The following is a 17,004-nucleotide window of genomic DNA, read 5'->3' as shown; positions in this document are numbered from 1 at the left end:
TTTGATTTTGAGTGCCTGGTACCTTTGAGGGCTGCCCCTGGCTCCACATTGCCCTCCCAGACCTTTGAGGCCAGATGGCAGAGCCTCCATGTGGCTCTTCCTGTTGGCAGTTTCATACACGTGTTCTCTGCCTAAAACATTCTTTCTGCTCTGCATGAACAATTCTTACTCATCTCTTAGGTACCAGGGTGGGTTTTTTTTTTTCCCCGAGGGGAGGAGGTGTTCCTTCTGACTTTTTGACTATCCATATGTAGCCCAGGCTGGCCTTAACTTGAAATCCTCTTGCCTTGACCTCTAAATGCTAGGATTATAGGTATGTGCAACCATGCCCGGCTCTCAGGAACCATTTTAAGTCATCTCCACAGACATCTTGGTTTCCTGCTATCTCTGCCTGGCTGGAGAGGGTCTCTTGACCTTATTATACCCCTCTTAGCCCTTTTCCGATTTGCATTTGTGTATTTATTGGCCGAATTCCCTGAAGGAATGGCTTGATGATCCTCCCTGGGTCTGGCATTTAGATGGTATGGTAGGTACTGATACCTGCAGCAAGTGTCATCTGTTGGGAAGAGTGATGATGTGCTCCGGGAGCAGTAAACAAAGGCTTTGTAGAGGAGGTGACAAATCCTGAGTAGGTGGTGCCCACTGGGCAAAGAGAGAAGAACATGCCAATCAGCACGTGCCTGGAACACTCCCGGTGACCAGGGCTTGGAGTGATGGAGGACCAGGTGGAGGACCACTCAGAAACTGCAACTCTACAGCACGTCTGTAGCTACTCTGTCCGTGTAAATACATCACACGAGGGAGGTACAGCCCTGTTCATACTCCAGCATGCTCTAATTAAGCCTTGAATGCTGTTATTCCCCTTTGAAATAACAGAAAGCAATTTTGTTAAGTGCCTCCAGTAAGCCTGTCTGCCATTCACGCGGGTTCTGGGCTTGGTTGGCAAATTCTCCACCAGGAGTTTTCTCTGGCACAGTTCACTGTGCAAGGCATTATTCCAAGGACTGTTTCATCTTGACACCAGTGTCTTGGTCCCCTAGGGAATGGGGCCAGGTCGCTCTCAGAGCAGGGCCTGGCTTTGAGATGTTCCAGCTGCCATTCATAACTCATGGGTTGCAACTGTGGACCATGTCCTTCCCAAAACTGACCGGTGAGTAGTGGCACCCATATGATTTCAGACTGTCATAAAGGACATCCTTTTTGTTTCTGTAGGTTTTCTGAGACAAGGTCTTATTAAGTAGGCCTGCCTGTTCCAGAACTCACGGTGCGAACCAAGTCTTGAACTTACTATGTTTTCCATGCCAGTCCTGAATGTGATCTGTCTGTCTCAGCCTCCAGGTGCTGGGATTATAGGCACACCGCACCACAGTTGGCTCTAATAACGCAGTGATTGCTACCTTTGCAAGTTTCCCCCAGTAGTGATGAGAGCAACCAGGGTTTGGTGGCAGGTCCATGTATTCACTTGAGCACTATATACACAGCGGGTAGTGTTCTGTGCTCTAGGCATACAGGATGAAGCTTCTGCACAGGGGGATGTCACATCTAGTGGGGAAGCCTAATGGCTAGCGAAGTCAGGTGGAGCACTGTGCCAGGTGGTCAGGAACTGGATGGTGCCCCGGGGCACCTCACAGCCAGGCTTATGAGAGCCTGACTGAAGTGCATGGCTGCCAGATGCAAATTGCCAGATGCAGTTTGAAGGTGGCAGAGCTGTGTGAAAAGCTGGCAGATTAGACTTCACACCATTCTCATTTACATACTACATGGTGTGTATGTGTAAATGCATTGTCTGTATTTAAGTACTGCGGCCAAGCCAAGTGCTACATGATAGACAGTCAGGCCACACTGACGGGCAAATCCTCTCAGTGACGGGAGTGCGCCACTAGACAGTAGGAAAGGTGCCACGAGCGGGGAGGTTCGAAGCCACAGCATCTCTTTGGGTAGAGTTGCTGAAGGGGTTAAGAAGTCATCCTTCGGACATGCAAGAGGAGGCATATGTTACTAAACAGCACTTGGTACTAATAGTAGTGGTGCAGCATTATGGGAAGTTCCTGTGTCTCCCAGACCCGTGTTTAGACCATGATGTACCCAGAGCAAGTTGCTTAGCTGTCTTGAGTCTTGGGTTGTCTCCTTACCTCTGTTGTATTGAGGGAGGGTCCTAATGTGATCTTACGCAGTCTTGTATCTAGTTATATACTGATGGTAAAAAAAAAAAACACAACCACAAAGGCGGGGTATAGTGGGAGTACACCAGTAATCCTAGCACACAAGAAGCTGGGGATTATGAGTTTGAGCTAGCAGAGACTACACAGTGAAAGCCTATCAAAGATTAAAAAAAAAATTAAAAACTCAAATTCCTGGAGAGTCCATTAACCAGAGCTAATGATCTTTTGAGCATCTGTGCACGATCTTTTAGTTTTGCCTTCACAGTATATACAGGGGACTGTGGGCTTAGTCCAGTGGTGAGTGTAGTTTAAGGATCTACCTGGATCACCTCAAATAAAACAATATACATAGGTTCATTATTGCTTTCACTCAATAAAATGGTATGGACACAAACAGTTAATGTAGACTTATTTTTTATTATTTGTTTTCTTTTTCAAATGAGTGTGGGGCTGAAGAGATGGCTCAGCGGTTAAGAGTGTTGCCTGCTCTTCTAATAGTCCTGAGTTCAATTCCCGGCAACCACATGGTGGCTCACAACCATCTGTAATGAGGTCTGGTGCCTTCTTCTGTCCTGCACACATACGTGTAGAAAGAATATTGTAAACATAATAAATATTAAAAAAAAAAAAGAAGAGCAGTGAGTGCTCTTAATCACCGAGCCATGTCTCCAACCCCGTGCCTCGTTATTAAGAAATTAATATGATAAAACTTAATTTTATAATATGGGTGGGAGATAGTCCCTCACTTTGTCGTCATTGTTTTACCTTCATGTTGTGGCTGCATAGGACTTAAATTTAGGTAGTCAAGCCAACTGGCTTACTTGATAGAGCTCTTTTGAACTTGCATATTCAGAAAGATTCCAGCTCCAGAGTAGTAAAGGTATTTTTCTTGCAATACTTTCATTACCACATGTAAATAAAAATATAAACTGTATGCTGGGATGTATTTAGATTTAATAAGGGAAATGGGATCCCAGCTTGTTTGCTATGGCTGACACCCACCATTTCTCCAGTTTACTTGTAAAGGTTGTTTCTCTGCGTGTGTGTGTGTGTGTGTGTGTGTGTGTGTGTGTAGCACGTTGTGCGGAGGCACCCATGGAGGCTAGAAGAGGGCTTTGGATGCCCTGAAGCTGGAGTTGAACGTGGCCGTGAGCTGCTGTAGGGGCTGAGAACGACGCTCTGCAGAAGCAGCAAGAGCTGTTAATCACTGTGCCCACCTTCCGCTCCTCAGGTGGTCACTTCCGTTGTGCATTGTGGGTCCTTACACACCTCTCGGCTGGGCTGTTTAGTAACATAGTTCAGCGTCCTTGGTTGAAATTGCCACATTGTTGTAGCTGCCTAATATATTTTAATATCTGGTTGAGAAAGACAAGTCATTAATCTCAAGGCTTTTCTTGGCGGTAGAGCAGAATGGTGAGTTCATGGAGTCTGCCGCCTGGTCCCAAGGCTAGTTTCTTTTCTCTCTGAATTCCTGCTCCCTAATCTGCTTGTTAGTAATGATGGTCATTAAACTTTAGTGTTTTTGGTGGTGGTGGTGGTTTTTCTTTTTTTTCTTTTTTTTTTTTGTGGAATTCTCTGATGGGGCCTGGCACATGGTAAGTGGTCAGTAAATGTTAGCTCTTTTGGTATGAAAATGATGCATCTATTTTCCCAGTTGAATTTTGGGTCACGTTGACAGTAAAACCACATTGGGGTCTTCACAGAACTGCATTTACGTGGCAGGCAAACTTTGGGATACGAGTACTAGAAGATTTCCCACCGAAGGCGAGTGCCAGTCTCCACGGACTCGAGACATACTCCTTGGTAGAATTTTTGTATTTTTCGTTTCTTTCCTTCCTTTGAATAGGATCTCATGTAGCCCAGGAGGTTCTCCCACTTTCTCTGTAGCCCCAGGTGACCTTGAACTTCTCTTAATATACTTTTGGGCCATAAACTTCTGGTCTTCTCCTCTGATCTCCTGAGTGCAGGAAGTACACACCTGTGCTGCCATATCCCGGCCATCAGACTGGGGGCTTACTTTGCACTGGACAACTACCAACTGAACCACACTTTGAGAGAGCTTGTTCCACCATTATTTTTTAAAGGAATTGTTAGTACATTAAAAAAAAAGTGGTTACTATTTATTTATTTGGGGTTGGGGTCTAAAATGCCTAGGCTGGCCTTGAACTTGAGATCCTCTTGCCTTTGCTTCCCAAGTAGCTTGGAGTATAGGAATGTACTACTTCTTATTTTGCTCTCAAAGTAGCTGTAATTGCTAAGTTAGGAGATAATTCCTCCCCATGAGACTTTCTAAGCTCCAGCAGCAGCACAGGTTTCTATGAACTAGCACATCAGCTTGCCATCACTTGCCGTTTGTCCATGCACTGCAGGGATGGTGTCTAAGTGGGTTGTAACACACTTAGCTTACATCCCAGTAGGAAGCTATCGGTGCCAGTAGAAGTAAGCAATCCATGCTGTACTTCTGCTGTTTTCTGGGATAGGAGAGCTCCTTGCCGGGAGGACAAGGAAATGACTAAGCCAGAAACTTCTGGCTTCATCAGGCTGACAGCCTCATTTGCAGCAGGCAGTGAAGTTATAATCAATGTTAAGAGTAAATTAGGTTTTCCTAATTATATTTTGAATGGGGGCTTCAGAGAACATAACAACACAGGGAGAATTCAGCTGGAAAAATATTCCAGGAGCCATAGTGGGTAACTCCGTAACTTAATCTTGCTTTTTCTTCCTCACGGCAGAGCAATTTGAGCACCCAGGTCTGGCTGTTGAGCACCAGTTGTCAGGCCCCTGCTGTAAGGCTGGCGAAGAGCTGGTGTCTGAGCTCTGGGGGATTCCTGGTTGTCAAGGGAGGTGGTTCCTCTGCTTTGCTTGAGCTGCAGGTGTAGTTCAGAGGTAGAGAACATTTGCCTTTAGTTCGATTCCTAGCACCACTCCAGCCACACTCCTTCACTAGATTGCTGATCCTGCTCCAACATTTGCTCGTTCACCCATACACTGAAGCCCCTCCCTCAAATCCATGTCCTTGTTCCTGGAATTTCCAAGGCCCAGTGAAACACAAAATCTAATTGTTCTTAGTAATAAAAACTCAAGAGTCAGCTATCAGGGGGTGAAAGCTGAAGAATCAGAGAAGCAGAGTGGTCAGCCACTAGAGTTCTTACCTCTACCAGTGCTCAGACTGCAATGAGCTCACGTCTCCTCCTGCCTTATATTCCTCTCTTCTCCCAGCCATACCACTCCTGTCTCCACCTCCCTAGTGCTGAGATTAAAGGCATGTAATCCCAAGTGCTGGGATCACTTTTGTGTGAGCTGTTTCTCTTTTAGACTGGACCAATATTGTGTAGCCCAGGGTGGCCTTGAACTAATAGAGATCCATCTGCCTTTGTCCCCCAAGCCTGGGATTTAAGGTGTGTGCCACCACTGCCTGGCCTCTAGTGCCCAGCTCTGCACTCTGATCTTCAGGCAAGCTTTGTTAGAGCACAACATATCACTACAGCCCAGATAAAGTATCAGCTCCTCATGAAGGTCCCCAGTGTTTGTTGCCACCTTTTTGTTGCTCTCTAAAGAAATGTATTTTTTGTTCTGAGACAGGGTTTGTTGCAGCACAGCCACTATGTAGCCAAGAATGACCCTAAATTCACTCCCCCTACCACCTTCCTGTCCTAAGTGCTGGGCTGATAGGCTTGTGCTACCACACCTGGCATTTTGTGATAGTTTTACTTTGTAGCTAGGGTGGCCTCAAATTCATGATACTGGTCCTACCTCAGCCACCAAAGTCCTGGGATTATATGTGTCAGTATATGTAGACTTGAATTTCACCTATTATGATCCCATTAGACCAGGAGGCCCTGGAAATAGAGACTTTATTGTCTTACCTTTGTGAGTTCATAGGACTTACAATTGAAATGGCGAGAGAAATGTGGATGATAAAAGTGGCAGGGCAGGGCAGTGCACTCTGGAAGCAGGCAGACTGCATTGAGTTCGGGGCTACCTTGCCTTTACAGCAAGTTCCAGGGCAGCCAGGGCTACATAGTGGAATCCTGTTTCAATAACAAGAACTATCGAAGTGACAGAGAGGAAAGGAAGGGGCAGTGCATTAGACTTTACAGCTCCATGGAAGCAGAGCAGGAAGGTAGGGAAATTGGGTTAGTCTGAATCCTGGCTCAAGATTCAATCTAGGAACAGAGGTAAGTGGGATATTTATTGTTGCAGCACTAAGGATCAGAGCCAGGGCCTTGTACAGGCAAATGCGAGTAAATGCTGTGTCTCTGAGAGATATTCCTAGGCCTGGACATTGCTTTTCCCTTTCCAAATTCCAAGGTAAAGCACAGCACTGCTGCTGTGGCTACTGCTGCTATCTACCGGGGCTCCAGAGGGGCTGGGAACACCCTGGGCTCCGCTACAGAATTTGGTGGAAGTACTTTTGAGCCACAGCAACTACCTAGAAGGGAGGCACTCATATTAGGAATCAGCCGGTATGTGACAAATTACTCCAATACTTAAGTGACATTGAAAACATCTACTATCTCCCACATGACGTTAATTCACTATCTCTGATTCCATGGGCTTGGGATCCAGCTTATTTGGGTGATTCCGCTCTGGGCCTCACGGGTTTGCAGCTAGCATTGCTGGCCAAGGCTGGAGTCATTTGAAAATCATCCTGGGTAGCGTGGTGACTGGCTTTGCTGAGTGTGCAGTAGCACAGGACAAGGCAGAGCTGTGATGACTTTCCTCTAGCCCCAGGAGCCACAGTGATCATACCTGGAATCCCAGAAATGGGAGGCTAAAGCAGGGGACTGCTGAGGCCAGCCTGGGCTACTGAGTGGGTTTCTGTCTTCAAAATGCAAAATAGCCAGGCATGGGGGCATATGTCTGTAATCCCAACACTCAGGAGACAGAGGCAGGCAGATCTTGGAGTTTTAGGCCAGCCTGGTCTACATAATGAGTTCCAGGACAGCCATAGCTACACAGATAAACCCTGTCTCAAAAACAACAAAAAAAGAAACAAAGCAATAACTTTAGCAGCCCCAAATAAAATCACTTTAAAAGTGATTTTAATTTTTTTCTTAGTTGTAGAGGGAAGGGCCTAAAGTTAGGTCAAGAGGATTCATGGCACCTCTGAATGCTTTTTTCTAGCATTAAGAGAGATTAAAAACAGGGACGAGTCTTTAATGAAGAAATTTCTACCAGGAAACCTTGATCAGCCAGGGCTGTCATTTCCCAGTTTTGAGAAAACTGGCGTCAGTCTCCCTTTGGCTGGTCTAAGGATCCAACAATACTAAAGTGGGAAGAGAGAACCTGTAGGTGTTCTTCCACTACTGACTGGTATTAATCAAAATTTTACTTTTTCATCATAAAGGAACACACATTCTAGATATGGAAGGTGTAAAGGAAAAGCTATCATCATAACTGCCAACTTAATCGAACTGCTCTATTTTGTGTTGAAATGAAAAAAAAAACTTGGTTTTTCTGAGACACAGTTTCTCTGAGTAATCCTGACCCTCTTGGAACTCACCGCCTAGAGACCAGGCTGGCCTTCAACTAAGAGATCTGTTTGCCTCTGCCTCCTGAGTGCTAGATTAAAGGCATGTAACACCATGTCTAGTGAAAAATCTTTTTAAATTAATGTAATATTTTGTAGGGGAAAAGTACAGGTAAACTTCCTGGTCTTACAAAGCCTAGAGATTACTACTGTAAACATTTTGGTAATTTAATTACCTCTTACAGAGTCATGGAAGACTGAACAGTAGAATTTAAATGATGGTGAATGGCACTTGAGTTATGAGTTAAGACATCCAACATGTGGGCAGATTTGGCAACTCAATGAGAATGAGGATGCCATGAAGTCTTTACTTATCACTTGTAGGGACCTGTTTGGGTAAAATCTTCTCTTAGGTTTTTCCGCCTGTATAAGCAGGTTCCAAAAGCTGTTATGAGAGCATTTAATAGTGTATCATTCCTTAAAATGTTTCCTCAGACTTTCTACAACAAAAGTATTACTGAGATTGGCTCATACACCAACAGTTTGGCTGCCTACTAGACTGCCAAAGACTGGCTGGCCTTTGAGGGTACAGGAAGCAAATCCAAGCAGACACCAGCATGAGTAGTTACCAGTGTGTGAAAGGGTGGGCAGACTCGACATTAGCTGATCATCTGCAGTGCTGAAGCTCAGCAGCTGGGGTCTCCTTGTGTTATCCAGGCTGGTCTCAAACTTGTGGGTTCAAGTGATCCTCCCGTTTCAGTTTCTTAAGTAGGCATGTGCCACTCCACTGTCCAGGTCACCATTTTGTAGTAAGGAGGCCGCCCGCTAGTTAGTTCCCAGCCACTTAGCCCCAAAATAATCACACAGAAACTATTATTTAAATCACTGCTTGGCCCATTAGCTCTAGCTTCTTATTAGCTAACTTTTACATCTTAATTTAACCCATTTCTACTAATCTGTGTATCCCCACATGGCAGTGGCTTACCAGGTAAAATTCTGGCATTTCTGTCCATCACGTCTATATGGTTTCTCCTTGACTCCGGCTCCTTTCTCCCAGCATTCAGTTTAGTTTTCCCCACCTTGCTCTGTTCCCCTATAGCTCTGCTACAGGCCCAAAGCAGTTCTTTTATTAACCAATGATATTCACAGTATACAGAGGGGAATCCCACATCACCCTTTCATTTTATTGTGTATCCTGCTGTTCAATGACAATGCTGGGTTGATGAGGTTTCCTAACTTGTTCATGGGCGCACATCTGGGAAAAGGCTACAGTTTCAAACTCAGGCCTTACTAGAGTCCAGAACCAACGTGTTTTTTCAATTTTCTAAAAAATTTATGTATTGGTGCTCTGTGTGTGTGTGTGTGTGTGTATATATATATATATATATATATATATAATCTGTACATTACACATGTGAGATAGTTAATTGTGAGCCACCATGTGGGTGTTGGGAACTGAACTCAGGACCTCTGTAAGAACACTTAGTGCTCTTAACCACTGAGCCATCTCTACAGCACCAGAACTAGTATTAACATATCACATTGAGGATCAGGGATACTATGTGCTTTTGTGTGCTTTGTCCATAAATGAAAACAATGACATCCCCAGACTGGGCAGGGTTGAATAGCAGTTCTGTTTATTTTACTCAGTCCATAGCACCTGTGTTACTTTCAAAGGCAGCCTGTAATAAAAGCACTGTGATAAAAACAACATAAAAACACACTAAAAAAGAACATGTATGTGTTTGTTGCTTCTGGCAAGAAAACATGTTGATTCTTGTTAACTGAAAAAACAAATCAAAACAGCTTAAGGATTAATAACCAAAGCTTACTTTCAAACATGTTTCTCTTTTTGTTGTTATCGAGTCTCACTGTATATCCTAGATTGGCTTCAAACTCATCATAGCCTAGGCTAGCTTTGAACTCAAAATCCTTCTGCTTTCACCTCCCCAGTGATGAAATTAGACACGAGCCGCCTCACCCATTCCCAGTGGTCCTCCAGACATACTTTCTCTTTGTGCTTCATGATGACACTGTCATTAGTTTGATTCTACAAGGGCAGAGATCTTGAAATATTCACACGTGGATTTTCTCACGTGTGATCCATCTGTGAGACCTAGGCAGTGCTTGCTGAGATACCCTGAAGGGGCTGCTGCATCGCCTACATTAGCCTTCGTTGGCTGTAATTAACACAGACCATAGTTTGAAACACACATTTATAAATGTTCCACACTTCTCTGGGCGCGAGTCCAAATATGGAGTGGGTTCCAGGGGTTCCCTGCTTCAATCCGAGGCTGGAGTCAAGGTGCCCCTTGTTTCTGAGCTCATCTACACTGCCAGCGTGCTCTGCTGGGCTGAATGACTATCGTCCCTATTCCTTGCTGCTGTGGCAGGCTTCTTAGCCCAGAGGCTGCTTACACTCCTTTGCTTTCTGCCACTTCATAGTCAGTCAGCAACAGTGAGCCGAGTTGCTTCATAGCTCCAAAACACCCATTCTTTCAAGGACCCATGTAATGATCTTCCTTACAGCCTAAATTTACCTGCAAAACTCTTTTCCTACTGAATGGAATAAATTTAGTTTGGTGGTATACATGGATGAAAGAAAGTTTGGATACTTTTGGCCAGAGCAGCCAGACTCTAAACATGAATATTTTAGTCAGATCTGTTGGCAAAGGCCTGTAATCCCAGCTATTCTGGGGAGGTTGAGGCAGAGGCAAGCCAGCCTTTGTGACTTAATAAGAACTTGAAAATCAAAGGTAAAAAGGGCTCGGGAGGTAGTTTAGTGGTATAACAGCTACTATGCATGAGCTCAATTCCACACAGAAAAACACAAAGCAGGCATTTTAGTGATTCTTCCTCATTTAATCCAAGTGTGTGTATGTGTTGGAGGTATGAGTGATTCAAAATGTTTGAAATAAGTCACAGTATCCTCTCAGAGGTGACTCAGTTGCAGATTGAAAAAATAAAAAATACTGTAAATAAAACAACTAAAAGCCAGGCATAGTTGGGCATGTATTTTAATCCCTCATGTATTAATGGGAGGCAAAGACAAGAGAACAGTAGCCTATTTGAGGTCAGCCTGTTTATACTGTGAGATTTTGTTTCAAAATAACAATAAAGAGTGCTCAGTGGTTGTGTGAGGCCCTGGGTTCAATCCTTAGCACTAACACCGCCCCCCCTCCACCAAACAAAATAGCAATATACACCTTTAATCCCAGCACTCCAGAGGCAATGGCAGGTGGCCAACCTGATCTAGATAGTGAATTCCAGGACAGCCAGGACTACATAGTGAGATCCTGTCCCCAAACCAAACCAAACCTAAAATGTCATAAAAAGAAATAAAACAATTTTAGAAGTTATTCCTCAACTCCCTGGTGGGATGAAATCAAGTGGGGGATGTAAAAATATGTAAATCTCACCTATCGTCTATTCATTGTAGATTGTTTGCTTTCTGGATTTGAGCCTAGTGTGACCAGAACTAAGTACTGCTGGCCCCTTAGGTGGTAGGGGTCACACTGCTCTGTGACTGCTGTCTCAGCCCTGGCAGCCTGTGTGCTAACACCAGAGAGAATAGAGTGTTTCCTCACCCACAGAAACCTTCCAAAAACTATAAAATCCCGTTTCCTAGTTTTAAAAATGGGCCATTAATCCAGTTCAAGGCTGACTGTAGAAATGTTTCTGGACATTGATTCATCAAATGCATAGAGAAAAAATACTTTATGTTCTGGGTGTTCCAAACCTCATCCCATTTAACACTTGCAATCAAGGTTCTGAGAGGCTCCACTGCTCACTGTGAGTGTGTAATAACAGCTATCATTTATTCTATGCCAGAAGCCAAATTACAGGAGTCTAATAATATCAGGATCCTCCACATCCTCTCCCCGATCTTCTAGATACTTCATGCTAATTTGTACCCCATCAATCTTGTGCAACAGTAAGCTAACACAGATCAAATCGAGGTTAAGAGGAGTCAGGAAGTGACCGCTAGGATTCTAAATCTAGATTTGGTAGACCAGGGACCTGATCTCTCCCCAGGGTACTGCCTCTAAAATAACACGTGCATTTTTATCTAAATGACCCTTAAGTCTTTATTACCAAATTCACCTGACAGCAATTCTGCGGTGGACTGCAGGTGCACCCTCGGCAAATACATTGCGGTCCGACAGTACAAGAGGAAATGGGCAACCGTCTAGGTCAGTCAATCAAGAAATAACCGTTTTACTGATATGAGTGTCTCTCTGCTTATTACTATGCGCCAGTTGAGTCATTTAAGGGTGGACCAAAAGGGAAAGTCCTGCTTCTTGTCACCCACCAGAAGTGCAGATGAGAACTGTATTCAGGGGGATGCCCACCGTGGAAGGAGGGTGGTGGACTACCAATTCCGGATCCTCACCCTCACTGGACCCGCCCCGCCCCTAGTCCCAAAAAACATGGAACGGGTTAAACGCGGCTAGGGGGAATCCAGCCACCGCCCCTTCCCAGCAACACCTCCCAGAAACCCTCAGGGCTCCGCTAGTTCCCGAACCTCGCGAGACCCCGCCCCATCCCTTCCTGACCGACTTCCCGCCCCCTTCTTTACCGAGCTCTGAGCGCAGCGGGGTACGGAAGAGAGTGGGCGGAAAGCAAGAGTCCCGGAGCACGACGGGAAACGTGGTCCAAGCACTTCAGGCAGCCATTTTCTTCCGGAGCGGGGGAGGCCGGGGAGCTAGTAAGGACTACAAATCCCAGCCATCCTTTCGGTTTGTTTTTGTTCAAAAAAAAAAACCCCACACTCCCCCTCCTCACTCTTCTCTCTCTCACACGCGGGCACACATACACACACACACACATACACACACCCACGGCAGAGACTCACGGACCGGAGCGTCGAAGGGAAAGCTGCGTCTCGCCATCCCGGCCCGCCACTCGTCCGGTCTCGGTTTCCCAGCAGCGCGGGAAAGCGGAGGCCCGAGCCGTGACCTCTGACCCCGTGGTTATGCGGAGCCGCCGCATTCCTTAGCCATCGCGGGGCTGCCGCCGCCGCTGCCACCGTGGGCGACTGACGCAGCGCGGGCGCGTGGAGCCGCCGCCCCTCCCCCATCGCCGCCCTCGCGCCGGGTCTCGCACCAGCCGGTCCCGGTGCGCCCGCCCTCTCCGGCCGCACCCGAGTCCTCGCACGCGCCGCCGCCACGCGCCCCCCGCCGCTGCCGCCTCCGCCCCAGCCCCGCGCCGCCACCGCCCCAGCCCGCCCCACCCGGAGGTCCCGCGTGGAGCTGCCGCCGCCACCGCCGCCGCGGAGGAGGAGGAGGATGAAGGACAAACAGAAGAGGAAGAAGGAGCGCACGTGGGCCGAGGCCGCACGCCTGGTGAGGCGAGCTGCCCGGGGGGCCGCGGCGGGGGGTCTGGGGGGTGGGCTCCCGCGCGGCTCCCGGGGCGGGGGAGGGGCGAGGCCCTGCCCACCGCAGCAGGGGGCGGGGCCGCCCGGGTGTGGAGCGCCGGACGTCCCCGGCCCTCGGGCTGTGGCGCCTTTTTCTGCGCACCCCACTGAATTCCTGCGGAGGGGCGAGCTGGCGAACGGCTCCTCCCTTCGGAGCGCCTGGGCTTCGGCCTCCCCTCCCCCACGTCGGCAGCGACTGGGTGTCCCGGGAAACGCAGTTTATTCATTTGCGGGAGTGAGGTTTCCGGGAAGGGTCGGAAGTGCTTCCCTGACTACTTCGTGGGCAGTGGAGTGGGTCACTGGACACCGCGGGGGTGGGAACGCGCCCCTGGTTTCAAGGACATGAGAAGCATTTAGAGCGTTGACAATTTAAACCAGGCGTGTGTCGGGAAGCAATTGCTGAGGACCAATCTGGCCCCTGAGCAGTGGTTCTTGGTTCTCAAACTTGAGTGCCCGGTGGGAGTATACCTGGGGACTTCGTTTAAAACACTGTTTCTAGAAGAACTCATTTTAAACACTGAACCCGAGATTCTGCTCAGAAACAGTACTTTAGCCAGATGTTTAAGGGATTATTATGCAGGTGGCCTGTGGACATTCAAATCACACTGAAGCTCTGTGACTGCTCTAGAGGTAGGCACTTTGCAGGAGGAATTGAATACAGTTGGCAAAGAGTATATGTTTTCATACAGAGGCTTCTGCTCAGAGGGTTTAGCGAGACCTAAATAAAAGATTGCTTGAGTTTGAGCTAGTTGCCTGCCCAGAGGGTTTGTGAATGTGTGAGACCACTTCCTTTTGAAATTAAAATACAAAGCCAAAAGACTTGCGGCATGTTCTTATAAAGTATTGCTGATGCCAGTCCTAATAGGCTATACTTTTCTCAGAGATGTCACTTCCTCAGGCGCCACAGTGCAAGGTTATGGTGCATTCTTCTTGTCTGTTGACACCCAGTATTTTATATGTAATTGTTATAATTCAGTTTTGATGATGGAGTCAAGCTCACCTTTCTTATGGTTTCTTTTAATGAAAAGTGAGTTCTGCCTCTTAAAGTGTTGGAGGTTGATAAAAATCTAGAGTGCACCCTGGTCTTTCTTGGGCTCTTGAAAGCCGGTTATTGATTTAGCCAGGTTGTTTGAACTACCAGAGAATTTCCACTGGTGTTTCTGGTCATCTGTCTTCTCTTGTTACTCTGGGAGTAGAAACGGGGTTTGTTTGTATAAGGTTGTATAGTTTGGTTTATTTTTTTGTTTGGCATATGAAAATTGAAACCCCGTGGTGGTACCCCCCCTTCTGTGATTCAATCAAAACTAGAATATTTGGCTAGTTTTTACGATCTTGGGACTTGAGGATTTCTTCAGTGATGCTTCACCTGGAGACAAATTAAGGCCTGCAGGAACCTATGAAACAGCTGAAATGAGGCGTGGGTTTTTTTTTTTTTTTCCATGGAGGTGGTTGTTGTTGAGCCTTGACTGTTAATTGAAATTCTCAGTTGTTTTGTGCAGGTGTTTGACTCTGGGCACCCAAAGAAAATTTGCTTGCCAGAGCCCTGCAGGTTAGAGGTAGGTAGGTGAAAGTACCTTCAAATTCTGTGTTGTGTTCTGACAGTACTAAAAATCTTGTCTCAAAGCTTTTTTGGCTTTTATTATATGAAAGGTTCTAGCAATTAGGAATCCGCTGTTGTTTTAAGCCTCTTTAGGTTCTTAAATTTACTGGTGGTTTGAATTCCAAGGTTAAGGTTGCTATTTCTATTTTATTACTAGCTCACCTTCAAGCTTAATTATCTTAAGTTATTTCTCTTTCTCTCCTTTGACTCTTGGGTTAAAAATAGTACTCTGAATAGGAATTTCTTTGTGGCGTAGTTGTACATTTGAAAGAGGACTTGTGGGAATGTGGTATGCAATCTTGTATATCTTTTATGTGGTTTGTGTTTTAGAATTTTCTGTGTCTTTGTGGGGGTGGGAGGGAGACTTGAGCCTTCTTCCCACTGAGTTTATTAGCTTCTACTGCAGAGGGCTACCTGACAAGCAGAGAGTGGCCATGGCAGCGCATTCATTTTGTAACAGGATTATTAACTACTTTTAAAGGTTGAATTTAAAGTGTGTGTGATGACCACATGCATTTGTCAGGTGGAAGTTTCTAGTTTCTCTTGGCTTCACTCAGGTTGGCAAGAAGATAATCTTTTAAATGCTGTTTTGGTGGAGGAAAGCCGAGAATTCATCCCTGTAGGTTTTTTTTTTTTTTTTTTTTTTTTTTTTTTGCAGTTGTTTTAAGAAGTGGATATTCTTCTCTCAGATGCCTTTTAGTGTGGTTCTAGCTGTCTGAAGTAGAGAAGGGTAAATTTGCCTGCTTGTTAGGAACAATTTGGGAGAAACAGCCAAGGGGATTTCCCTTAAAATTGAGTACAATTTTTTTTTTTTTTTTTTTTGAGACAGGGTTTCTCTGTGGCTTTGGAGCCTGTCGAGTACAATTCTTAAATAGATTTCTATCTTACACTTATTTATGACTGACCATTCTTACATCAAACTTTTTTTTCCTTTTAAGTAGAAGAGATACTTTTTTCTTTCCTTACAAAAAAATGTGCCGTCTATAGAGAAAGCCTGGGACTAGAACACTGCAGGGGTGTTCTGAAAGCTAGTGGTGTATGCAATTGTAATGAAAGTGAATACTTTGTATCTTTAGGTGTAACTTCTCTTTAGAATTTTCTTCTGTTTTGAGATTCTCAAGCTCTTCCTGGCTACTGTTTAAATAATTGGTAGATATTATTTTCAGAGTCATACTTCTCTAAAAAATGTTTGTGGGAAGATTGCTAGCTCAGCTGGGATCAAAGAGATGGTATCTTGTAACTGGACATTAGTAGCATGTAGGTTTGTTGTAGGTTTGTTAAGTCAGCCTTGCCTGTTCCACTTGGGTAATCTATAAAGAGGAGGACCTTGTAGCTTTCTGGAGATGGGTGTTCAGATCCTCGATCAGATCAAGTGTATGTGTTACTGGAGATGCATAGATTTAAATGGATATCTTGGTTTTTGCCTCTTGTTTAGGAATAAATACGATTAGTTTCTCACTTCCCCTTTGAAGTCTCCTGGCTTGGGAGATAATTACTTGTACTGTGGAACAGTGGGAATACCATAAGAGATTGGAGTCTGCCTGGCGTAGATTGGGAACTGCTTCCAAAAGGAAGGTACTTTCTGACTTGAGTCTTGCAGGGTCAGTGTAAGGTAGGGAGGCCTATCACAGAGGAGCCTATTCCTGCAGGATCTGATGAAAGAAGAATGGCTGAGGGAGGAGAGAAAACAAAGAATGGATACAAACATTTGCAAAGTCTGTAGCTGGGGTGGGGCAAAGAATAGTCACTGGTGCAGAAGCAGGAAGTGTTAGAGAGGTAGTCTGGTAGTCTTGTGGGGGACTTGTGTGCCCAGCCTCTGAGCACCTACAGGTCCCTATTTAAGTGCTCTTTAATCTGAGAGAAGATCTCCAAATACTTGAAGAGTGAGAGAGGACCTTTGGCCCAGATTGCCTAGGTACTTGCTTTAGGTTAGAGAGTAGAATTTAAATCTTGGCCTATCTGATTCTAAAGCCTGTGCTTTAGTGGAAGGCAGGGTGGGCTCTGGAAACTTACCTTCTTCTGCAGGTGGAGAGACAGGCAGAGTTTAAATAGATTTAAATAGAACCATGATGAAGGTGGGCTCAAGATCCCTAGAATTTGGCCTGGCACAAAGCAGGTGTTCCCTGTGGTTTTAAATGAGGGACAACCACAAGTAGGGGTGGATTTTAGGAAAACAGGGCCTTACCATGTATATATGGAAGAGGCTAGGCTGTTAAGTTGTGTCATTGGCTGTGGTCTTGAACCAGGTAGATGAGAGTAAAGGGTGCCACATGTGTTGCTGAATTAGGTGATTTGAGTGCCAACCAAGGTAGGGAATATAGGGAGAAAGGGCGGGCTGAGGTAATCAAGAATG

The 17,004-nt window shown here is 45.7% G+C and overlaps 1 protein-coding gene across 1 annotated transcript in view; it reads left to right on the top strand.

Annotated features, from left to right (window-relative positions):
* The first annotated feature begins 9,054 nt into the window (after positions 1-9,054).
* Positions 9,055-17,004, top strand: part of Asxl1 (ASXL transcriptional regulator 1) — an 84,328-nt gene continuing 76,378 nt past the window's right edge. The window contains exon 1 of the mRNA XM_050150806.1: positions 9,055-12,980. Within this exon, the coding sequence (XP_050006763.1) occupies positions 12,924-12,980 (57 nt within the window). The 5' untranslated portion in view covers positions 9,055-12,923. The remainder of the gene's footprint in view (positions 12,981-17,004) is intronic.

The sequence above is a fragment of the Alexandromys fortis genome, unplaced genomic scaffold, assembly GCF_014885135.2.
Source record: "Alexandromys fortis isolate MF-2015 unplaced genomic scaffold, M_Fortis_MF-2015_v1.1 scaffold_27, whole genome shotgun sequence".
In the NCBI taxonomy this organism is placed as follows: Eukaryota; Metazoa; Chordata; class Mammalia; order Rodentia; family Cricetidae; genus Alexandromys; species Alexandromys fortis.
The sequence above is the reverse complement of the archived record's forward strand: the minus strand, read 5'-3'. Positions and strand labels throughout refer to the sequence as shown.